The sequence below is a fragment of the Microchirus variegatus genome (genome assembly GCF_963457635.1).
Source record: "Microchirus variegatus genome assembly, chromosome: 21".
NCBI lineage: Eukaryota > Metazoa > Chordata > Actinopteri > Pleuronectiformes > Soleidae > Microchirus > Microchirus variegatus.
In genome coordinates this window covers 19660382-19684840 of record NC_139822.1, presented here as the reverse complement: position 1 = coordinate 19684840, position 24459 = coordinate 19660382, and the positions used below count along the sequence as shown (strand labels likewise).

General features: G+C 44.6%; 3 protein-coding genes across 13 annotated transcripts in view; 1 reads left to right on the top strand and 2 right to left on the bottom strand.

The window, feature by feature from the left end:
- Positions 1 to 242: 242 nt before the first annotated feature.
- On the bottom strand, positions 243 to 11689 carry map1lc3a (microtubule-associated protein 1 light chain 3 alpha). Its single transcript, XM_083907706.1, has 4 exons — positions 11504 to 11689; positions 8683 to 8738; positions 6974 to 7080; positions 243 to 1300 (listed from the first exon to the last, which is right to left on the bottom strand). The coding sequence occupies exons 1-4, from the start codon at positions 11541 to 11543 to the stop codon at positions 1138 to 1140; spliced, it is 366 nt and encodes a 121-aa protein (XP_083763832.1). The 5' UTR covers positions 11544 to 11689; the 3' UTR covers positions 243 to 1137.
- A 1269-nt stretch (positions 11690 to 12958) lies between these two features.
- Positions 12959 to 15886, bottom strand: dynlrb1 (dynein, light chain, roadblock-type 1). The gene is made up of 4 exons (XM_083907707.1): positions 15778 to 15886; positions 15428 to 15503; positions 13850 to 14017; positions 12959 to 13384 (listed from the first exon to the last, which is right to left on the bottom strand). Exons 1-4 carry the CDS (start codon positions 15778 to 15780, stop codon positions 13341 to 13343), a joined length of 291 nt encoding a protein of 96 aa, XP_083763833.1. The 5' UTR covers positions 15781 to 15886; the 3' UTR covers positions 12959 to 13340.
- A 1185-nt stretch (positions 15887 to 17071) lies between these two features.
- Positions 17072 to 24459, top strand: part of LOC310942306 (NLR family CARD domain-containing protein 3-like) — a 34888-nt gene continuing 27500 nt past the window's right edge. For 4 of the 11 annotated variants that reach the window (XM_083907675.1, XM_083907678.1, XM_083907674.1 and 1 more), the window contains exons 1-7: positions 17073 to 17182; positions 17902 to 17971; positions 18245 to 18355; positions 18542 to 18699; positions 19550 to 19669; positions 21410 to 21591; positions 22054 to 23884. In XM_083907675.1, coding sequence (XP_083763801.1) covers positions 18581 to 18699; positions 19550 to 19669; positions 21410 to 21591; positions 22054 to 23884 — 2252 coding nt within the window. In that variant the 5' untranslated portion in view covers positions 17073 to 17182; positions 17902 to 17971; positions 18245 to 18355; positions 18542 to 18580. Of the gene's footprint in view, positions 17183 to 17901; positions 17972 to 18244; positions 18356 to 18541; positions 18700 to 19549; positions 19670 to 21409; positions 21592 to 22053; positions 23885 to 24459 lie in introns of all 11 variants that reach the window. The other 7 variants (XM_083907677.1, XM_083907676.1, XM_083907679.1 and 4 more) reach the window with 4 other exon arrangements.

The following is a 24459-nucleotide window of genomic DNA, read 5'->3' as shown; positions in this document are numbered from 1 at the left end:
AGGCCCTTGAAAGTTTTGAAAATCTTCCTTGATAGTCATTGAAAGTGCTTGAATGTTGCTTTGTGACGGTCAGCTGACGCGGCGAAAGGCGGAGTCACAGCCTGGAGTATTTTAAAGACTTCCGTGACGCCGCGACGCTAATTTAGTCTCGACGACTGTACGTTAGCGCGTCAACAGCACCATCTGCTGGTAAAAGACAAATCAACAAACGTCGTCTCCAGTACAAAAGACACGACAAACAGTTTAAAGGCAATGTTTTATTATTATTATTATGATTATTATTTATTGGCAAATGCTTTGAATCCGGTTGTAGCGACGCGTTTATGTACAGCCGTCAAACAAAGAAAACACATGATCCTTAATATCGTCTCAAACACACACACACACACACAAACGTTCACTTTTTGGTTTGGAGAAAGAAAAAAAATCACATCGTAAATAAGACGTTAAAATTCAAACAAAAACATTTTTTGTCGCGTAAAAATCAACAGAAACGTTATAAAACCCTCCGACATGCATCGCAATCGGTGACGCGTTCGAGGAAGGGAGTCGTACAGCGGTTAGCGTCATCTTTTATTACAGTAGGAAAAAAAACATCATCCGACTTTATATTTGCGTTAATTTATGTGCAAAAAAAAAGAGAAGCTCATACTTTTTTTTTTTTTTACTTACGTTACATTTTTTTTTTTTTTTTATGGCGTCTAAAGCTCAACTCTACGCTACGACGACACGCGCAAAAAGTTTAACGCGCCCCCGGAAAAACGTGAGGCCAAGAGGAGACGACAAAGACGGTTATTTTCCCGTTGATTGGTTTGTCTCGCCCCTTTCAAAATAAGAGCGCTCGGTCCACGCGGGACAGAAGCAGCAGGTGGGTGAAGTAAAGCGCTCTCAGCGTCTCCCTCTTGCTTCAGAAGCTAGTGTTGCATTTACTGACCGACGTGATAAAGGTGCGTGGGGGGGGGGGGGGGCGGGGTCGACAGAGGGGGGGCGGGGACAAGTGTGTCACATGTATACTGACTGACTAAGTGGGCGGAGCTACTTCAACGGAACAGGGAGGGTCATGGAGTTGAGTGGGTTCTGGTCAGTTCTCCGCCGACCCTGACCCCGCCCCCTGACCCCGCCCCCTCTACCCCCTCCCTAACAGCCGAACGTCTCCTGCGAGGCGTAGACCATGTACAGGAAGCCGTCCTCGTCTCTTTCCTGTTCGTAGATCTCAGAGATGGGCGTGGACACGGACACCATGCTGTGCTGGTTGACCAGCAGGAAGAAGGCCTGCGTGGGGTTCAGCTGCAGCCGACGTCTGGTGGGGACAGAAATTCAAAAAAACTATCAGAATACAACAACAAAAATAGCGTCCTCACAACAACTTTTCAGCTTTGATGTGTCAAACTCATTTACGAAGGGTGCAAATCGACATAAAATAGACGCCTAAATTCAAAATGGCCGACTCCCTGTTGCGTTGAGGCCATGGTTACGGTCGACTTTTTTCTTCGTCTTGGTCGAGAACATCTTCCCACCGAATTTCGGGAAATTCGTCATAACTAATTTTTTATGAACGTTAGCGCCCTCAAAAATGAGCGCAAAGACACGGATTCGTGGCTCGTATCCGACGTCGCATCTAAACGTTTGTCAGATCATATTTGCGTTATTGCGAAACGAGTTCCAGACGGAAAACAAAAAGTGCATTTTCAAAACGAATAAAATCCACGTTTTGTTCTGTTAAATTTGTTTTTTCCTATTTTGTCGTTCACTTTTGTTTCGTAAAGTTTTCCAGGAAAATATATCTTTCGTTAAAAGAAAAAAAAAAAAAAAAAGAGTGGGTGGAGTCACGTTCACAGGGTGGGCGGAGTCACATTCGCACAATGGGCGGGGTCACGTCCACAGAGTGGATGGAGTCACAGGCGGGGTCACATTCGGAGTGGGCGGGGTCACGTCCACAGTGGGTGGAGTCATGTTCGGAGTCACATTCGCACAATGGGCAGGGTCACATTCACAGAGTGGGCGGGGTCACATTAGCAGTGAGCTGAGTCACGCTCGGAGTGGGCGGGATCACGTCCACATAGTGGGTGGAGTCACGTTCGGGGTGGGCGGGGTCACATTCGCACAATGGGCGGGGTCACGTTCACAGAGCGGGTGGGGTCACATTCGCACAATGGGAGGGGTCACGTTCACAGAGTGGGTGGAGTCACGTTCAGAGTGGGCGGGGTCACATCCGCACAGTGGGCGGAGTCAAGTTCACACAGCGAAGGCTTCACCTCTGCTAATTAAAGCCAATGAGCAGCAGCTGCAGGTGTCATTTAGAGGCAGCTGCAGCTGTGGCAAAAGGAGCAGCAGGAACAGGAGGCGCAGCAGCAGCAGTAGTAGTAGTAGCAGCAGGACCAGGACCAGGAGGTGCAGGAGGTGCAGGAGGAACAGCAGTAGTAGCAGCAGTAGCAGGAGGAACAGCAGTAGCAGGAGGTGCAGCCTGGACTCTCTTCTCTCTGTGCACTAACAGGACCATGTCTGTGGCTCCCGGACGAACGATGATGGCCTGGGTTTGGGTCACTTTGGTGACGTTAGCCCGGCTCAACACGGCAGCGGCGGCGGCGGCGCCGAGCTGGGAGACACGTGACGGTCTGGAGCTGCTGTGGTCGCGCTCTAAGCCCCAGAGCGTCCGTGGGTTCTCCCCGGTGTCGGTGTGGAAGTTTGTCAAAGGTAGAAACCGCAAAAAAAAAACTGGCTTTGTTTTTCAAGAATTATGTGATTTAACGTCAATTTTTGACGTCACCTGACTTTTTTAAATATTTTTTTTACTCTGGTGTTGCTGATTTGAAATCACTGACATCATGTCAGACGCTCTCGCATTTAATGTTTAAATCAAATTGAATTTAATGTTTTTAATTGTTAAATGGAGTTAAAATGTGTTTTAATTGATTCACTCATTATAAAATGTTTTTGTTCACATTATAATTTAGACAAACATTGGTTTTGTAGTTGATTGAGTGGAGTTTGTTCATCTCAGTGAATCAAACCTCATCTTTTTGATTGTTTTTCCTGTGTCTTGTGATGGTTATTTATTATTTAAGGCCTGATTTTATTATTATTATTCTCTCTGTGTCTTTGCGCTCATTTTTGAGGCCGTTAACGAGCATAAAAACTCTCGAACCTCGGCTAGGAGGTCATGTCTGGGCGAAATTGGCGTAGTTCCCGGACCCGTGCGTTGCTCAAGGGCTCTGTAGCGCCCCCTACCCAAGGTGAAAACCGAGGCAAAATTGATTTCCGCAGAGTTTCCCAAAACTTGTTGGGAAGATGTTCTCGACCAAGACAAAGAAAAAAGGTCGACGTAGCCATGGCCTCAACTGAAAAGGAAGTCGGCCATTTTGAATTTTGGCGTCCATTTTGGCAATTTGCGCCCTACGTATTTCCTTTTTTCTGTCGTAGAAAACCGTGACGGCAAGGATGACGACGAGGCCTCAGGATTCGGACGCCCTCGGTACGTCTGCGGCAACGGGTCGATGCTGGTTCGCCTCTCGCTAATTCATCACGCCAACCTGCAGCTGCACGGTGAGTTTGTTTGTCGCAACACATGATCGGAAAAAACATTTTGTTTGCTCCGGCTCTTTTGCGTTTGCGCTCCGTCACTTGGTAGCCAATCGGCAGGCTGCTTCCTAAGCCCCGCCCCTGGGTCAGAAAAACAGCGCAAAGAAGAAATCGGGGGAGCACAAACGCAGAAGTTTGTGCAGAGTCGACACGTACAATTGGCGGTTAGCCCGTGTCCACTTAGTACCCAGGTTACCTGGAAAGGGTTGTAAGTGGGCAAACTGCCCGTGGTACTGAAACCATACGGGGACACGGGTGGGTCCACCATTGAAATCATGGACAAACCCCCCCCTTTGGGACCCATAAGGGTGGGTCCACCATGGAAATCATGGACAAACCCCCCCTTTGGGGACCCATACGGGGACACGGGTGGGTCCACCATTGAAATCATGGACAAACCCCCCCCTTTGGGACCCATAAGGGTGGGTCCACACCCATACGGGGCTCCACACAGACTTGCTGCCTGGGAACCCGATACAAACGTGTCTTTTTTTTTTTTTCGTTTTGAGACCTGCAGAATACTCGTTTACGTCGTTATTGGTTTTGTTTACAGATGGGAGCAGGCTGGCGCGAGAGAACCGCTGTCATGTGACCATTGGAACCTTGGGGCCATGGCTGCTTCTGAAGTTTCCGTATGCCAGCTGCCACATTGCATCATGGGTAATTGGATCTTGTTCCCAGCTAATCACAATGCATCTGAAATCTGCTGTCAAGTGACCTAATGGTTAAACTTGTTGTCTTCAGACGTCAAACGGGACCAGGTTTCACCAGCTGAAGCTGCGCTACTTCAACCATTTGCTCCAGGCGACCATGACTGGCGTGGCCACCTGTCAGCGCCCTCCTCGGCCGGCGATGGCGCCACTGGTGGCGTGCAGAGCAAGAGATGTTTTAGTAATGCTGCCTCCAGGCACAAGAATAAAGAGGGTAAAGGCTCTGGGTAAAGATGGCGTCGCTTGGAGGACGCATACAGTTCTATCAGGAGTCGTGTTTGTGAAGATACCGGCAGAGAAGGTAAGGATGGTCTGACGCGCTATCCCGTTCTCCAGTTGAGGGTGATTTAATGCCAAAATGTTTTGCAGGATTCCTTCTTTGAAATAATTTATCAGGACCCCGAGGGAGAATTGACCACAGCTCTGGCGGCGTGTTTCAATGCATCGACTGCGCAGAAACGTTACCCAAGAGCTCTGGAAGATGCGTCTGAGACATGGGCGGACGAATTGGACGATATAGTAGAGGATTGGGATTTTGGGGATACTCCTCCACAAACGAATCCAGACGAGACCCCGGCAACGGGGGCTCCAAGTGGGGGAGAAAATGGGGGGACATTTTTAGACGAAGATATCGAAGATGTCAACGAGGACTGGGGTTTTCCAAATCCAGACGAGACCCCGGTAACGGGGGCTCCAAGTGGGGGAGAAAATGGGGGGACATTTATAGACGAGGATATCGACGATATCGACGAGGACTGGGGTTTTCCAAATCCAGGGTCATCAGGGACCCCGGTAACGGAGGCTCCAAGTGGGGGGACAATTTTCGACGATATCGATGAGGATTGGGGCTTTCCCGATATTCCCGGAGGAACATCTCCCAGCACAACAATGACGCCCTCAACGACCATAACTGCTGGTCCATCGAGCATCAGTCCGAGGTTAGTTTGAGTCGAAATCTACAAACGTTAGTGAGCGACGGATTAAATCAACGTTTGAATTGATCTTTCTTCCTCTCCACAACCAGCACCACCATCATGACGACCACAACAGCTCCCGCCACGACGACGACGGCTGCCCAGACGACGACGGCTGCCCAGACAACCACGACGGCTCCCGCCACGACCACGACCGCTGCCCAGACGACCACGACGGCTCCCGCCACGACCACGACCGCTGCCCAGACGACCACGACCGCTGCCCAGACGACCACGACCGTTGCCCAGACGACCACGACGGCTCCCGCCACGACCACGACGGCTCCCGCCACGACCACGACCGCTGCCCAGACGACCACGACGGCTCCCGCCACGACCACGACGGCTCCCGCCACGACCACGACCGCTGCCCAGACGACCACGACCGCTGCCCAGACGACCACGACGGCTCCCGCCACGACCACGACCGCTGCCCAGACGACCACGACGGCTCCCGCCACGACCACGACCGCTGCCCAGACGACCACGACGGCTCCCGCCACGACTACGACCGCTGCCCAAACGACCACGACGGCTCCCGCCATGACCACGACCACGACCGCTGCCCCGCCTCCTTGAAGATTGCTGCCTTGCGTCTCTTCGCTTTGTCTTGTTTAAAATAAAGTTATTTTATCCGTGTAACATGTTAAACCAGCGTCTGAGCTCTCTTTGTGAATACTTCGTCGCGAGTTGAATACCCTCCAAGTTGGCAACACTGAAACTGCTGCAAAAGGTGTTCTTCTAGAGTTTCTGGTAATCTGAAAATTCCCTGCTCACAAGTAGGTACGACTTACAGGGGACGTTTGGGGTCGAGGGAAGGTTTTTCCCAGGATAACTTTGGTGACAACATGCAGGTTTTTTCAAAATCCCCAGGAAAAGAGGCTAATAGTTGGTTCCGAATCAAGAGGTTGGCGGTACTCGTCAGAGGCACAGGGCTAATGATTGCTTTAGGGTTAAAAAAACAAAACGACCTCGCTATGCCATGGGTCAAGGCTATGTTGCTAATAACATGTCAAAAACAAGTAGGCTAGTCCCTGGTCCCGCTTCGTGATTTAGCAGCGCAGCATCTCCTAGTGCTTTAGTAAAATAGTCTGACGTCTGTTTGAAATGTATGGAGATAATTGTGTTTTATTATTCAATCAAATAGAATAGATTTGAGAGCAAAAAACAGTAAGTTGCAATCAAAAAAAAATACATGTGAGATCGAAACGGAACCGGTTGCAATGGAAAAAAGAACATTTCTTCAAATTCAATCAAAACGTTTTTTTTCTACGTAAAAACATACGACCATTTTTCTTATAAATCGGTCCTCTTTGTTTGCAACTTCAAAAATTTGCAAGTTGGTTGCGAATTCAACAGCACTTGGTGGGCGGGGCCTACGCTGGTGGATGGGAGAAGGGTTTCTATTGGTTGGTTTGACCCGACTCCGGCGCAGCTTTTTGCTCTCCAATCTCTTGTTTTCAAATCTTTTCTATTTGATTTAATAATAAAGGAACAAAATTATCTCCATAGAAGTGTGGTCGTCGACGACGACCACGCCACGAGTCACCCCCCCCCCCCCCCCCCGCCCACTCAAAGAACCGGCCTGACGCACCGGTTCGCCCTCGTTGAAAAACCGGGGACGCCAGGAAGAAGCCTTATTTATGTCATTTTTTTTTTGGACGTTGCTCCCCTCTCGCACACCGTGAAATAACCCCACGTGTTGTTCACCTGATGATCTTGACCAGCTCGCTCATGTTGACGTGGTCGGGCACCAGGAACTTGGTCTTGTCTAGAACCGGCAGCTGCTTCTCTCCCTTGTAACGCTCGATGATGACCTGCAGCAGCCGCAAAGCAAAAACAGCGCTGTGAATCAGCGGCCTCCGACACAAGCGGGCTAATGAGAGTAATTGCAGAATGAAATTACTTTTCGAAAACGTGCCGCATCCAGTACAACGGACGACGACTCCGTCCGTTACCCCTTTGGTTTACGTACGAGAGGTTTTAGTTAACTGGGCAGCTGACGGCCAATAATCTAATGAAATATAGCCGTTTAATTATAACTAAGACAAAACGTTGCTTAAAGTGATAGTTCGGAATTTTGGACATAAGACCTGTTTTCCAACTCAGCCGGTGTGATGGAGACGTCTGGAGACGTTTTCAAGAAATTTCATTCAGTTCTTCTAGTTGCCGAGTTCGCTGATGCTAAGGCTAGCGCAAAATCAATGGTACAAGTTAGCATGGCATTAAAAACACTCATACCGACTCCACAGTGCACCTGAGGCAAATCGATTGTAACTGCAGACTATCGATGTACATATCTGTGTTGATAGAATGTTTGAAATAAAACCAACCTTGCAATTTGAAGGATTTATGTCTCAGCAGCAGCAGCAGCGCGTCATACTTCCGGCAGCGGCGGACTGATTCCGCTGCCGGAAATATAGTGCTGAGAAAGTAGTCCCTCAAAAATCCATGCGATGCGACGTTAGTTTTGTTTCAAATATCATTCTATCAACACAGATATGTACATCGATTACAATCGATTTGCCTCAGGTGCACTGTGGAGTCGGTGTTTTTAATGCCATGCTAACATGTATCATTGACTTGCGCTAGCCATAGCATCAGTGAACTCGGCAACTAGAAGAACTGAATGAAATTTCTTGAAAATAGTTGGAAAATAGGTCTTATGTCCAAAATTCCGAACTATCCCTTTAACTTCAGTAACCAGTTATTCAAACGTAATCATTTAGTTACAGCATGAAACTAGCTATTAAAAATAAATAAATAGAACCAAAATAAACTTAACAAAAAATGGAGTTTGTAACAGTCGGCCGATTTTACAGTACTGTGTAAAAGACTTTGTGTTTTCAAAGTTATAATGTTTTAGTTCCCTTTGAGAGAGGACTTTCTCATTGTTATTGTTCTCTATGGCAGCACTATTTTGGACTTGTGTTTAACCTACATACAGCGGACTCGCGCGTGTGCTTTAATAACACGACATTTATCACAGTTAAAAATACCTGAAACACATGCTCACAGATTTCTTAAACGGCTTAAATGTGAAATGAATCTGCTCCAAATCACACAGTAGATACAATTCATCGTCAGGTGTGCCGTGGGAAATGATATCATTTCACCTAATTGGTCTAAAAATATTTTTTGAAAACAAATAATTATCTGCAAATAATATGGATAAAAATACTCAAGACACTTTGATAAGAATGACTAAATTGTTAATATAGGCTACAGAGTATCATTTTTAACATTTTGTGATATTTTTCAATGTTTTTCAACCTTGGTTCAAAAAAAAAGGTTGAAAAACACTGATCTACGGGACCTGAAACAAAGTATGTCCCAAGCAGCTTTGCCTGTAATTCACCCATTTATTTAATGTTAACTGTTCATCAGCTTGTGTGTGTGTGTGTGTGTGTGTGTCTTACAGGTATCTTGTTGGGGTGCTGCTCTCGGATCTGCTGGACCTCTTTGCATCGGTCGACTGTGAACAACAGAAATGGTAAGTCAACAACAAAGCCAACAGCAAAAAGTCAGACTGCTGCATCCATAGACATATAACAGTAGACGCCCCATTGGCTGCTGGGGCGCGAGAAATGCGGCCGCCATCTTGGACCGGTCGTTCTACTATTAGTTGAGCAGCGGAAGCAATACGATGCCAGAACAGAATTGTGCAGCATATTCCTGCGTTAATAGACGGACGTTTGAAAACAGGGCTCGAGGGATTACTTTTCACAAGTAGGATTGAACATGACCCAGAAAAGGTGATTAATTGAACCTAAAACTGATTTTGTCAGTTGTTTATTACTGTTCCATCCAGTGTCTCTGGTGTGGGCTGCAGTTAACGATTTATCCTCCAGAGGCATCTGTTCTGTTAAGTAATATTGAGATTCCATAAAATTTAAAAGGAAAAGGGAAAGATATCATTTGTAAAATCAAGATAATAGTGGAAAACAATAAACACTGTGTTGTGATCTCCCCAAGTAAATATGAGAGTTTCTCTGTGTCTGTAGTGTGTTCAAATTCAGGGTGTATTTGTATTATTATGGGAAAGTGTTCATTTTTCAGAGCCTGGTATTTGGTATCTCTCTCTGTATATGAATTATATATATTTTCATTTTCTCTGATATATACCGTGTGTTTATGTATATATATATATATATATATGTATGTATATATATATATATATGTGTGTGTGTGTGTATGTATATATACATATGTGTGTGTATATATATACACACACACACACATATATATATACACATTTATATATGATTACTCTATGATTTCTATTGCTGTTTATATTTATAGTGTATATAGTGTTTGCAAAATACCTACATATAACATATATATTATATCTGAATATTCTATTACTGTTAATCCCACTATGACTACTAAAATACGCCGAACCATGTGTTCTGTATCACAGCTACATGTTTGACGTTTGCAGCAAAAAAAACCCCGCGTGAAAATAAGTTTTGAATTCAGAGTTACGATTGATAAAGTGCGCATTGAGCTGTCAAACAGATAAGACAGTGTGGAGCGGGCGACCTGTCCAAGATGGCGGCCCCACGGCTCGTCAGCGCCAATAGGCAGTAGCGGTCGATGCGGCGTCTACTGTGATATGTCTATGGCTGCATCAGCTACCAACGCTAGCAGTGCTACTACTACCCCTGAAGCCAGTCAAGCTAGAAACGGTGACGACGAAATCCACCTCATCGACGCGTTGGTAATTATCAGCTAACTAACTAGGTGAGTAAGTAGTAAGTGCTAATAAGTACCGAAATAAGGCATCGTTTAATACCTGTACCGAATTCCAGATACCGATATGAACTGTACCCAGCCTTAAATCCCATACAATATTATTATATATTTTAACTGAGTCGTGTTTGGGCTTGGGTTTATTTCTTCTTTTTGGGAAAACAATATTTGTGACACAGCTGGGGAACGATGACTCGTCTGAAAATGTGTTTGTTGCCAGTTTCATACGTTCATAATTGGTCTAAAATGACTATCGGAATAATATCGGTATCAGTAGATCCTCGAGTTTTTGATATCGGTATCAGATATTGGAAAAAAAAGGTGGTATTGACCCATGATCCCCAGTAAGAGGCCTTCATTGTAATCAGATTTCCCTCCATGACTCGGTTACTTCTGCCATGTTTTTGCGTCGTAAAGCAGGATTATGCAACGGCCTCCGTCTCCTCCCATCGCAGCACAAGGGGCCGCGGTTTGGTGTCAAATTACCACATAAATCACACAACACGTGAACTGGGATAAAGTGTCAGCACATGTTGTTTTCCTGCAGCTGCTAACTGCACACACACACACACACACACACACACACACAGTCCAGGCTAGCTCCAAAGCTAATGACGCTAACTTGACAGAGTGACCCAAAAGTGATGGATGGAGATGCTAACTAATAGTAATGGAAGAATGCTATTATTAATTATTGTTTTCATAATCCAATAATCCGTAGACTATTCTCATCAATTAATCACTACTTTGGTCCACATGGTCAAAAATGATGATAATAACGTGCTATTTTATCCACAAACCACATTGTTTATGTTTAATTATAGTTTGAAATCAGAAAAAAAGGGGATTAATTGACTCTCAAAACAGTTTGCTACTAATTTAGTTGTCAGTTATTGCAGCTCTAGTTAGTTATTACTCGTTATTACTCATGTAAATATTCTCTGGGCCTTTGATAATGAAGGGAATTGAAGTTGATGTTGAGAATAAAACCAGGCACTTTGTTCTTGAGAGGTTTTGCGTCCATAAAATGTAGATTTATGTGTTTTATTGACTGAACACAAGCAAAATTCAATCATTACCCAAACTCAGCAGCTAAGTAAATCGTTAACTTCTTTTATTTCCTTTATCAAATCGGGTTTCTAATCGCCTGTGATTAACTGTATTTAGTCAGTATTTAGTGCTATTACTGCGCATCATTGTTGTTTATTCGACTTTAAAACGTTGAGTAACCGCAACTGGAACACTTTTGAAACGTAATCTTTCTCTCCGTCAATCATTTTAATCATTTTTAATCCATGAAACACGGTTATAAGGCGCTGACAAACAGCCCCAGCCCCGGCAACAAACATGTAAACACCACGTAACCTACGCTTAAGCTAGCGCTAAGCTAGGTGGCTAACAGAGGCCGGGCTAGCTCCGCTGCGACGCCGCTCAGCCGCTGCTTCCAGGCGGATAGAAACGCAACCGGGCCCCCGGTGCTTTTCTTACCGAACGTCCTCCGCTGTTTGAAGGGTCTGTCGGACGGCATCTCTGCGGGGTGTTATGACGCGGTTATAGCCCGGTAAGTGCGGTCCGGTGCGGCGGCCGTTGCTGTCTTGAGTGTTGGACGCCGAGTCTGAAGCTCACGTATATATATGTTTAAAAAAACACAGAAGGAAAAAAGAAAAACCTGCCTCGTCTAAAAACAAAAGCAAGTAAAGCGCTGACGTCACCGGCTGCTCTTAAAGGGGCCGCGACTTTGAAAACAAACGCACACAAAGTTAATAGTGACGTTATTATTATTATTTGACGCGTGTGACGTAATGGTCCAGGCTCCTTTGAAGTGCCCGTTATTTGCGAGCCTGGCGCGTGACACCGCGTTCCATTTACATAGGAACTGGGAACCACCAAGTTGGAAATACAAATAACACCGGGCTAGCCAACGTTAGCGATACCGGTCGATACTTCGGTAAGTGACTAAAGGAAAATATGTCATTAAATAACAAACAAAAAAAATAAATACTACTATTACTACTAAGAATGTTTACCAGTGGTACAAATACTTCGTAACTACACTGAGGTGCATAATTCACATATCTGCACTACTATCTATGTTACTCGGTAATATTGTCTGTATTTACACATAACTAGCGTGCGAACACTTCTTCTTCTTCGTCGTTTGGTGAAATGGAGCGTTCCATTATGCAGTCGCAACTCAGAAATTGGATTGAATTGAATTGAAAGGCCAACTTTACATTACGCTTTTCGCGACAGCGGGAACCCCGTGTAAGGAGAATTCCCGCTGTCTTCAAATTTTCTCCCGACACCTCAGCGGGTAGTCTCCGACAACTTCAAAGTGCGTATAAAGAGATGGCGTCGGGCTCGCGACAACAGGAGGTCAGGGTTTAGGCGATTAGCATGTAGCGTGCGCTAATCTGCATATACCGCGCGCTAATCTGCATACACCGCGCGCTAATTAGCATATACCGCGCGCTAATTAGCATATACCGCGCGCTAATTAGCATATACCGCGCGCTAATTAGCATATACCGCGGGACTTTTGTTCCACAAAACAATGGCGAGGGTGAAGGAGGACGATGTACGTGGAGCACCTTCCGAAACCAAGTGCCTGATCAGTATCTGGTCGGAGGACGAGATCCAGAAGAAGAAGCTGGAGTCGTCCAGGAACAAGATGGCCGCCTCCGTAAAAATGCGACAGCGGATGCGGGAGGCCGGCTACGATCGTACAGTCGAGCAAGTAAAGAGGAAATCTTGTTTGCGCTTTAATAGCACGTGTGCCAGGGTTGGTTCTGTCGTACGCGGGGGCGACGTCACTCCGAGACTCGTGACTTACGGCGTAAACGAACAGCAGCGCAATAATCTGTTTGCATCGCGTGGACGTGTTTGCACACACTTCAAATTTCAAAATTGTGAACATTGACGACACCAGAGAGACGCCAGATCATTTCATCGTTTTTCTTTTAATATCATTTGTTACAAATACCCAACAGGAAGTCGACGTTTGTCCGCCACTGAAATACTTCTGCCAACAAAACAATAAATAACCCATCTTTTTTTTTCTTTTTTTTCTTAAGATGGGGGGGAGAAAAAAAAGCGTTTGCTTTACTTATGTGTGTCTGAATATGTGTGTGATCGACCCTGCGTCGGGAATGCTAAATCACGGGGGAAAGACGTCAGCTAGTTGCCAGGCGCAGACACTTTTGAATCCACCTTCAACTCCCGACTTCTTTCGCAGCGAGTTAAAAAAAAGCGTAGCTGCTCAGAAATGATAGAGACGGACAGAGGGAGTAAGACGTCAGCAGCAGCAGCAGCAGCTCCTCTGATTTCAGTCTGACGGATTCTGGATGACGATCAAGAAATAGTCCTTATCTGTGAAAACAATTTAACGCACGTTAAAATAAGCAGGCCATGTGACCAACCAAAGTCCATGGAGAAAAGCAGCCATTTTACATCACAGCACACAGATCCACTGCTGCCTCCATCACCGAGTTCATATACTTTATTTTGTGACTTTATTTTGACTGGTTTAAGTGACACAAAGTGACCACACGAGGCAGCAGTAGACCAGCAGCTCCTGTGTCCCTGTGAGCTAAAATCACTGTTTTTCTCTATGGGCTTTGGTGTGGGAGAGTGAGTGGTTTACAAACTTCAGTTTCCTGTTGGAAAAGTCTGTCTCACAGTGAAGATCAAGACGTGGACGTGTTCTTAAGAACCACACTTTAAAACACCAAATAGTAAAACATAAACAAATAAATCACTAAAACTGTATGATCCCTGTGAAAGTGTTCCTCGTCTGAAGATGCGAGTCTTTTTTCCCTCTGTCCAGTTCCTCACCTGGAGCGATCATGATCTCGTTCTTCTTGGAGCGGATCCGCAGGAAGGTGAGGTCGTTCTGGGGGTCCAGGTCTCGCACGGTGCTCCTGGCCTTCGTCACCAGCTGGTGGATGAGTCCGGCGTACTGCACCGTGCTGGAGTTGTCCAGAGTCGACTTGATGGGGATTCCTGAGGTGAGACGGAGGGACAGGTTTGTTTCCGTGTCAAATGAATCTCGTGACGGATTTGGCCTCAATTTAAATGCGTGCGTGTGTGTGTGTGTATCTCAGCGACATCTTAACAAGTCAGGATGAATTCCGTCATGTTTGTGTAAGACGGTAGTAGCTATAAGGGGGTTAAGTTCTCTATACAGATCTAACATCTCAACATTCCAGGTGCTAAATTGGGTTTTTAGTCACCTGTGAAGTGGTTTTATTTAGTGCCATTACTGCGTATCATTGTTGTTTATTGAACGTGGTCAGAGTTGTATTCGACTGCAAAATGTTTAATATGTTCATTGACTAACCGCAACTGCAACATTCTGTCTGTCTTGTTAATGATTTTAATCCATAAAACACGGTTATACTCCGCTGACAGCCCCAGCCCCTAGCTAAGCTAGGTGGCTAACAGAGGCCGGGCTAGCCCACGTTGAGTAGGTACTTATTTTTTTTGTCGTGGAAAGCCAACGTAAACCGCGCAGAGGCGAGCCGGGTCCACGAATGTTGCATATTAACGCACGTTTTCAGGATTTTAAAGTCTAACTGATCAACAGTTCGACATCGTTCGCTTTGGTTTGACGTCGCGCTCATGACCCTTCCAGTGACGACACTCTGTGGCCAATCCATTGTTTCCCAACCCTGGTCCTCAGGGAACACTGCCCTGCCATGTTTTAGATGTTGCCATGCTCCAACACACCTGATTCAGATGAAACGTTACATTTTGGGGGGAAACAAAATGGGACAAAGGTTGAAACACTGCGTTTTTTGTAAAGAAAATTGACAAAAGTTGAAATATAACTTAAATTTTTTTTTTTTTTTTTTTTACAAAAGTTGAAACCAGGCTTCTGTAGAGCTCGATGACAAGCTGACCATTTATTTGAATCGGGTGTTTTTGGAGCAGGGTATCGTCTAAAGCAGGGCTCTCAAACTCAAATGACCTGGGGGCCAATGTGCATCTATTGTGGTGAAGAGGGGGCCGGCCTAGAGAACAAAAAGTGGGAAATACAACAACTGTTCACAATATTGCGCCACCGTATACTTAATAATACTATTTATGATGCAAAATTAATGTATTAATATCAAAAACTGACATTTATTTTAAATTACGTAAATAATAGTGTGGACAACTGTAATTAAAATTCGTACCAGGAGCCGTTTCGGGCCAATGCCATTCCTAATTATGACCCAAATGTCTCATTATTATTGTTATAAAAACATTACTAGCAAACATATATTATATTCTATCACCTCGCTGGCAGCTGTGCCTCAGCTGTTAAAAAGACGGTGACGTTGTGGGCCATGTTTTCATAATAACATGATATTGATAAGTGGGGGGGGGGGCGCATGTAATCGATTGGGGGGCCGTGTGAAGCAGACTTGCCCTCCGAGTTGACGACGATGATCCCCTGAACTCCTTTCTGACTCTGGATCCGCTTCAGTGTGTCCTCGACTTCAGCCTGAAACCACAGTTAGCAGTAGCATTAGCAGTAGCATTGACATCGGCCGAGTCTCAAAAACACAAAATCAACTTTTAATAACAAGAGACGAGTCACAGCACACACACACACACACACGGGGAGAGAACCATGACAACGCCCGGCTAACACGATCGCGCTAGCCCCGACGCTAACTAGCATCGTCTTTAAAATCCCTCCTTTAAAACCGCACGTTCTCGTCGCTCACAGCGGAAACACGAACACGTTTATTTAAAAAACAGTCGTTTCCTCTCACCATATTGTAAGTATGTCTGTGTCCAAAGTGGCGAGTAAATCACAGCTAACGGCTAACTGTGCTGTGTTTGTTGCTGCGCGAAGACAACAAGCGATCTCGTCAACTTCCGGGTCAGAGCTGCGTTCAGGGCCGAGAACAAAACGTGGGACAATTTGAGAGAAAGGTAGTAAAATCATATGTATCTTCTTTTTTTTTAAATCGCATATGAGTACATGAGCAATGTTAATTAACAGCAACAAAAAGTGTTTCCGGTTTCACTGAAAATGTGACATTTAAATGACCGTTCCGGGTTATGGACGTGTGACTTTATGAGGTGCGGTGTGGACAAGGGTTTTTGGGAAACGGAGATTTCCAGGAAAGCCGCTAAGCAGCGGCTGAGTTCACTAATGCCTTGGGCCGGCCCTGTTAAAGTAACAACATCTATGTCTGTTTGAGTCGACAACATCTCAAGAATGTGTTTGCTACTTTATCTCACGATGAAACTCCAATTTCTGACCGGGAACTACCATCAGTAAACCACTCACTCTCCCACACCAAAGCCCACAGAGGAAATCAGTGATTTTAGCTCACAGGGACCCAGGAGCTGCTGGTCCTCTGCTGCCCCGTGTGGTCACTTTGAGTCACTGAGGGAAATCTGAACAAAGGATTTCCAACACCCCGAATTCACCACAATAACAACTTTGAACTGAGTGATGGAGGCAGCAGTGGTTAAACTGTGAGGCAGCTGTGAGGTAAACAAAAACAAACAACAACAAAAAAAACAGCGATTTTCTCAATGGACTTTGGTGTGAGAGAGTGAGTGACACAAACTCCAGTTTAACAGTGTTTTAACGGTCAGTTAAACAGGGCTGAGCGATGTTATCGATTCTGCGATATATATCGATTTTTATATATTTTATATACATTTATATATCGATTCAGCCGCGAGTATCGACACATTAAGTCCCATTCAAATCCCCCGTGTTCCGCCTGGCACGTCCTTGCAGGAAGAGCGATTTGGTCAGCCAGCCGCTAGTGTCGCTGTAGAGCATTTTGTCTTCTCCGCACACGCCGACGTCTCCCTCTTCCTGTTTACTCAGCGAGAGCGAGGAGATTCAAGAAAATGGCGGCAAACATAATTCCAACATTTTCGTGCTTAAAAGCAGATGTGTGGTGGGAGCACCTCGGGTTTAAAAAGAAGAAAGTGACACCGTTTTTCCGTGCCGTGTCACCGGAGTCCAGCCACCGTTTAGCAGTTAGCTCCGTAAGCCTACAGGTTAGCCGTTAGACTACAGGTTAGCCGTTAGCCTACAGGTTAGCTGTTAGCCTACAGGTTAGCCGTTAGCCTACAGTCGAACTGGAGCGGTCTGTTTATCAAACGACAAGAGCAGCGCTAACAGAAATAACCAGCGTACCCGTGTACTGAGTATGTGTGACTCTGTTTTTCAAAGTTTAGCGTTACTTTAGAGACTCATTTTTAACGATCGGGAGTCGCGTAAACATGACGTAACGCGTGTATTTTCCCTGTCAGTCGTCATGGAAACGAGTCATGCGTTAACGCCGTTCATGGCCCAGCACTAATTTTAAGTTAAATGTTTAAAAAGTTGTTGTTATTGGCTGTTTTGGGGGAAAGCCATGGTACTATGTTTACTGACCTGGTGTCTAGACTGACTGCTTCATGTGTTCAGTGTTCAGAACAGGCCACTTGATGCACTTTTTAACTCTCCATTGTTAATTAAACTGCATTTTGTTTACTATTCAGGCTTGTAAGCTAGTTTTCAGTTCAATTAATTCAATCCAAGTAAATGGAACACTCACAAGATGTCACCAAAATCACTTTGTCCCCTTTAAATCTTTCAGAAAATGATGTAAGAGTATCGAATTACATCGTCAGCTGAATATCGTGATATATATCGTATCGTAAGTGTATCGCTACAGCTCTACAGTTAAAGTGTAAAGCATATGTTACAGATATAAATTGAAATCACCACCTCTTCGCTCTGACCTTAAATTCAGAAAAAATCTAATTTTATTTTATTTTTTTGAGCATGATTTAATTTATATTATGTTAGCGTGTCGCTGATTTTAAGTGGACGACGTAAACACAAAATATACTTACTTTCTAACTGTGTCTTCTCTTTAAAGGACTTGTTATCAGAGGACTGAGAGGGAGATGAAATGAAAACTAAAGCAATTTTCCACAAAAGCTGGAGAGGTCGGTATTTAAATAAGATTTTATAGTATTTTATGAGGGCACACTCCCATTATAACACGTGTATATTATAAATGTCTTTAAAGGGAAAAACAAAATCACTTTATTGTTAAACTTACATCACTGTGTTGCACCGTTTCATGACACTTTGCCCTGTGTTGGTCCACACAAATGCTGCAAATGCTATGTTGAAGGTTGGCCAGCAGGTGTCGCCATATTTAATCGTATCAAATGATTCAAAACAACGATCTCTCTCTCTCTCTCTCTCTCTGACAGGGTCACGTGATTTCTTGTAAACACAGAGGGGAGGGGCAGTGAAAGTGAAAGTGTTCTGTGACTTTTCAAAGACTCCATTTTAACTTTTTAACTGCGCAGCAGAAGAACGAGGTTAGTGTTCACTTGGTTATATATGATGATATTTGGTTATATATGATGATATTTGATTATATATGATGATATTTGGTTATATATTATGATATTTGCTTATATATAATGATCATTTCCTGTTATAGAGTCAGTGAGTCAGTTTTCTCAGATTCAGGATTAAAGAAACGTTTGTGTCTCTAACTCCAGATTGAACATGAGTTCAAATCTCTCCGTGTCTCAGTGAAGATGAGTGGTGGTGAGGACACAGCAGAGTCTCCAGGACCCAGCTGTCTGTCTGTGAAGTCTAACTGGTCTAAAGATGAACCTCTGAACTTCAGTCGTGAACCTGGAGCCTCAGAGTCAAAGTAAGAGAGCTGCTACAAACCTGTAACTGTTCATGTTGTGTGTGATCATCGTAGAACAAGAGATTTATCGCCGTCAGTGTTTGAGCAGCAAACACAGTCGCGCTGAAAGCTAATAAATAATAAACATGCATTTCACATCTATGAATATACCACACAGAAAAATATGTACTCAGTTCAAATGAGATGTTGTTTTACAGTGTAAATCAGAAATGTGTTATTGCACATGAGATGAATCATTTACAGAGGTTAATCATTGTTTTATATGATCTACTGAGAGCGTGTGTTCTTCTGTCATATCACTGTGATCATAACTGGGTGCAGTTCACTTCATGTTACGCAATAAAATAGGAATATAAAAAAAATGAATTATGGAATTCTATGGAAATATCAGCGTCATTACTCTGGGAAACAGACAAACAAACAAAGATATTATTTTTAATCATTTCTGCATTTTATCCTGCAGTTGTTGTTTTTTTTGAGTGGGAAAATCTGAAACCTTTGTGTGAAACTACAGCAGACGTTTGAACTGTGAAAGAATTGAGCTCATGTTTCCTGAACGTTTCCTGCTGACATGGAACTAACAGCCTAGTGATGCCTTCAGGTGTCTTCATGTCAGTAGGAAACGGCAGCACTGAACAGGTCGTAATCCCAGACACAGACAGAAGGTCCATGACTTTGATTCTTCTTCACTAAACAAACTTGAAAGCATCGTGTCCACTAGCTAACCTGGCTAACATTAGCATACCAGAGCTAAAGCAGCAGCTCAGGTCGACTCTGGAGGTCACACTGACCACTGAGGCTGCTTTACCAAGAACATCATCAGTGATGGATGTGATGTTTGTGTTTGCAGACGTCAGAACCAGAGACGGAGAGAAGAGTCTCCAGGACCCAGCGGTCTGTCTCTGAAGAGTGACCGGTCTATGAGAGAACCTCTGCACTTCAGTAATGAACCTGGAGCCTCAAACACAAAGTAAGAGACACTTTGTCCTGTGAAGGAATCAGATTCATAAAACACACACACACACACACACACAGTCCATCAGAACCACTGTGAGACAAAGTTGTAAGGACATAAACCCAGAATGTCTCACATCAGAGGACAAGTTTGTCTCGTGTCTCCAGTTGTCACTGAGCTCAACATTTGCTTCAGTTCATGAAGGTCAACAAACAAAGAGTTGAGGGACGAGGTTTTCATCACTGTCTCAGCCACACACATGTCCACCTGTCCCTGACATGTCACTAATAAAGACATGTCTTCACAGAGACACGTCCACCTGTCCCTGACATGTCACTAATAAAGACATGTCTTCACAGACACGTCCACCTGTTCCTAACATGTCACTAATAAAGACATGTCTTCACAGACACGTCCACCTGTTCCTAACATGTCACTAATAAAGACATGTCTTCACAGAGACACGTCCACCTGTCCCTGACATGTCACTAATAAAGACATGTCTTCACAGAGACACGTCCACCTGTCCCTGACATGTCACTAATAAAGAAATGTCTTCACAGAGACACGTCCACCTGTCCCTGACATGTCACTAATAAAGACATGTCTTCACAGAGACACGTCCACCTGTCCCTGACATGTCACTAATAAAGAAATGTCTTCACAGAGACACGTCCACCTGTCCCTGACATGTCACTAATAAAGACATGTCTTCACAGAGACACGTCCACCTGTCCCTGACATGTCACTAATAAAGACATGTCCTCACAGAGACACGTCCACCTGTCCCTGACATGTCACTAATAAAGAGATGTCTTCACAGAGACACGTCCACCTGTCCCTGACATGTCACTAATAAAGAAATGTCTTCACAGAGACACGTCCACCTGTCCCTGACATGTCACTAATAAAGAAATGTCTTCACAGAGACACGTCCACCTGTCCCTGACATGTCACTAATAAAGACATGTCTTCACAGAGACACGTCCACCTGTCCCTGACATGTCACTAATAAAGAAATGTCTTCACAGAGACACGTCCACCTGTCCCTGACATGTCACTAATAAAGACATGTCTTCACAGAGACACGTCCACCTGTCCCTGACATGTCACTAATAAAGACATGTCCTCACAGAGACACGTCCACCTGTCCCTGACATGTCACTAATAAAGAAATGTCTTCACAGAGACACGTCCACCTGTCCCTGACATGTCACTAATAAAGACATGTCTTCACAGAGACACGTCCACCTGTCCCTGACATGTCACTAATAAAGACATGTCTTCACAGAGACACGTCCACCTGTCCCTGACATGTCACTAATACAGAAATGTCTTCACAGAGACACGTCCACCTGTCCCTGACATGTCACTAATAAAGAAATGTCTTCACAGACACGTCCACCTGTCCCTGACATGTCACTAATACAGAAATGTCTTCACAGAGACACGTCCACCTGTCCCTGACATGTCACTAATAAAGAAATGTCTTCACAGACACGTCCACCTGTTCCTAACATGTCACTAATACAGAAATGTCTTCACAGAGACACGTCCACCTGTCCCTGACATGTCACTAATAAAGACATGTCTTCACAGAGACACGTCCACCTGTCCCTGACATGTCACTAATACAGAAATGTCTTCACAGAGACACGTCCACCTGTCCCTGACATGTCACTAATAAAGACATGTCTTCACAGAGACACGTCCACCTGTCCCTGACATGTCACTAATACAGAAATGTCTTCACAGAGACCAGTTTGCTGTTTCTGTGGACGAGCAGACGTCCAGCTGTCCTCTGTGTCAGGACGTCCTGAAGGATCCAGTCTCCTCATACTGGGACCAGTCTGGTCCACCAGGAGACTCCTGCTGTCCCCAGTGTGGACAGAGACCCAGACCAGGACCAGGACCACAGACACAGAGACAGAGACAGAGTAAGACAAAACATGTGTCTGCTGATGTCTTCACTCCTGAAAACAGGACTTGTTCTCTTCTGTCAAACAGCATCAATATTTAAGATGATGATAAATCAACAGAAAATGAAAAACTAAGCCAACGTTTGACTGAAGCTCCTTCATCACAGCAAGTGACGTAAAGATCATGTGACGTAAATATCGTGTGACGCCCCCTACAGGTTCAACAGAGGATTGTTTACACTCATTCTCCAGCTTTTCTATTGTTGTTGTTGTTTTCTATGCAGATGATACACTTTCCTTCACAATCATTGTAGAATGATTCAGTCTTTCAGAATAAAGTTATTATATAACATTAACAACATATTGCAACAATATCACAGAAAGACGTTTAGGGTTTTTTAGTTTTTCTGTCTCTGATGAAAATAATCCTCAGCTGCTCAGATTCTTTCTTCAGTCTTGACTTTGTCTCTTGTCTTTCAGCAGATGTTGGTCTGCAGAAGGTTCTAGATGAACATAAGATCAGTCTGAGGAGGAGATTTGAACATGTGACTGAAGGAACTGAAGGAAGAGGAAGTAGAACCCTCCTGAACAGGATCTTCACTGAGCTCTACATCACAGAGGGACAGAGTGAAGAGGTCAATACTCAACATGAGGTGATGCAGCTGGAGACCACCTCCAAGAAGAAGATGGTCCAGGACACTCCCATCAAGTGCTGCCACATCTTTAAAGCCTTACCTGACCAGCAGGGGCGCATCAGAGTGGTCCTGACCAACGGCGTCGCTGGTGTTGGAAAAACCTTCTCGGTGCAGAAGTTCACTCTGGACTGGGCCGAGGGTTTGGAAAACCAGGATGTGAATCTGCTGATTCTGCTTTCGTTCAGGGAGCTGAACCTGATCAGAGATCAGCAGCACAGTCTTCTCACTCTGCTCCATGTTTTCTATCCAACATTAGAGAAGGTCAGAGCAGAGAAGCTCGCTGTCTGTAAACCTTTGTTCATCTTTGACGGCCTGGATGAAAGCAGACTCTCACTGGACTTCAACAGCAGGACGCTGGTTTCTGACGTCACACACAGGTCATCAGTCAACGTGCTGCTGACCAACCTCATCCAGGGGAATCTGCTTCCCTCAGCTCTCATCTGGATAACTTCTCGACCTGCAGCGGCCAATCAGATCCCTCCTACATGTGTTGACAGGGTAACAGAAGTACAAGGCTTCACTGAGGAGCAGAAGGACGAGTACTTCAGGAAGAGATCCAGTGATGAAGATCTGTCCAGAAGAATCATCTCACACATCAAGACGTCCAGGAGCCTCCACATCATGTGTCAAATCCCAGTCTTCTGCTGGATCAGTGCTAGAGTTCTGGAGCACATGTTGACCACAGAGCAGAGAGGAGAGCTGCCCAAGACCATGACAGACCTGTACTCACACTTCCTGCTGGTTCAGACAAAGAGGAAGAAGAACAAGTACGAGGAAGGACGTGAGACGAGTCCACATGAGCTGATGGAGGCCGACAGGGACGTTCTTCTGAAGCTGGGGAGGCTGGCCTTTGAACATCTGCAGAAAGGAGACATCATGTTCTACCAAGAAGACCTGGACCGGTGTGGTCTTAGTGTGACAGAGGCCTCGGTTGACTCAGGAGTTTGTACAGAGATCTTCAGAAGAGAGAGTGTGATCTTCAAGAAAACAGTTTACTGCTTTGTTCATCTGAGCGTTCAGGAGTTTCTGGCTGCAGTCTACATGTTCCACTGTTTCACCAACAGGAAGACAGAGGTACTGAAGAACTTCCCGAGAAAACCTAATTTTAGAAACAAGGTCTCCTCATTTTTTGGAATCGTTACTTACAGTGACTTATCTCTGGATGAGTTCCTGAAAGCAGCCATGGAGAAATCCCTTCAAAGTCAAAATGGTCACCTGGACCTGTTTGTTCGCTTCCTTCATGGACTCTGTCTGAAGTCCAACCAGAGACTCTTAAGAGGTCTGCTGGGTCAGACTGAGAACAGTCCAGAAATCATCCAGAGAGTCTCAAAGAACCTGAAGAAGATGAACACAGAGAACATCTCACCTGACAGAAGCATCAACATCTTCCACTGTCTGACAGAGATGAACGACCAATCAGTGCATCAGGAGATCCAAGAGTTCATGAAGTCAAAGGACAGAGTACAGGAACTCTCTGAGATCCAGTGCTCAGCTCTGGCCTACATGCTGCAGATGTCTGAGGAGGTTCTGGATGAGTTGAACCTGAACAACTACAGAACATCAGTCCAGGGAAAACAGAGACTGATTCCAGCTGTGAGGAACTGCAGGAGGGCTGTGTGAGTACAGACATGATCAATAACAGACTGTATTTTTAACTAATAGTAATATTTTTAGTGACTTTTTCAGTCAGTTCTAGTTTTGTCTTGTACCAGTTTTATTAGTTTTGTCTCCAGTTGTTGTTATTTTTTAAATATTTGATGTAATACTGGAGTAAATGTAGAGGACGCTGGTGTGTGATGTGTCTCACACTGAGAGACAAACATGGACAAAGACAAATCATTTCACTTAAATGTTCCTAACCTGGAATATGATTTACAAATATAACTGATCTCCTCACAGATTTATGATTTAAACAGCAGACAGAAATAAAACATGATTTCTACAACAACAACATCATATATTCAACTCTATCATTATTATGAATTATTCACAGCATGAAGCATGAGGACAAACACAGGTTTGAAAACCAAAGGTCAAAGGTCAAATAAAGCTGCTTAAACTTCTTAACTCTTCTCTTTAATCCACTCATGTGAATTCTTCAGAACTCAACTTTGTTTAAATAATATGAAGAATGAGTGGAAATGACTCAGTGAGTCTCTGTTAATATGAAATGTTAATATAAATCTCATTC

Coding starts and splice junctions, on each gene's coding strand:
- dynlrb1 (XM_083907707.1), bottom strand. Junction 14,018..15,427: donor CATCGTCGTCAACTCGGAGG/GCAAGTCTGCTT, acceptor GTCTCACCTCAG/GAATCCCCATCAAGTCGACT. Junction 13,385..13,849: donor CGAGATCATGATCGCTCCAG/GTGAGGAACTGG, acceptor TTGTTTTCACAG/ATAAGGACTATTTCTTGATC.
- map1lc3a (XM_083907706.1), bottom strand. CDS start 11,543: ATGCCGTCCGACAGACCCTTCAAACAGCGGAGGACGTTCG. Junction 8,739..11,503: donor CAAACAGCGGAGGACGTTCG/GTAAGAAAAGCA, acceptor TGTTGTTCACAG/TCGACCGATGCAAAGAGGTC. Junction 1,301..6,973: donor GAGCTGGTCAAGATCATCAG/GTGAACAACACG, acceptor TGTCCCCACCAG/ACGTCGGCTGCAGCTGAACC.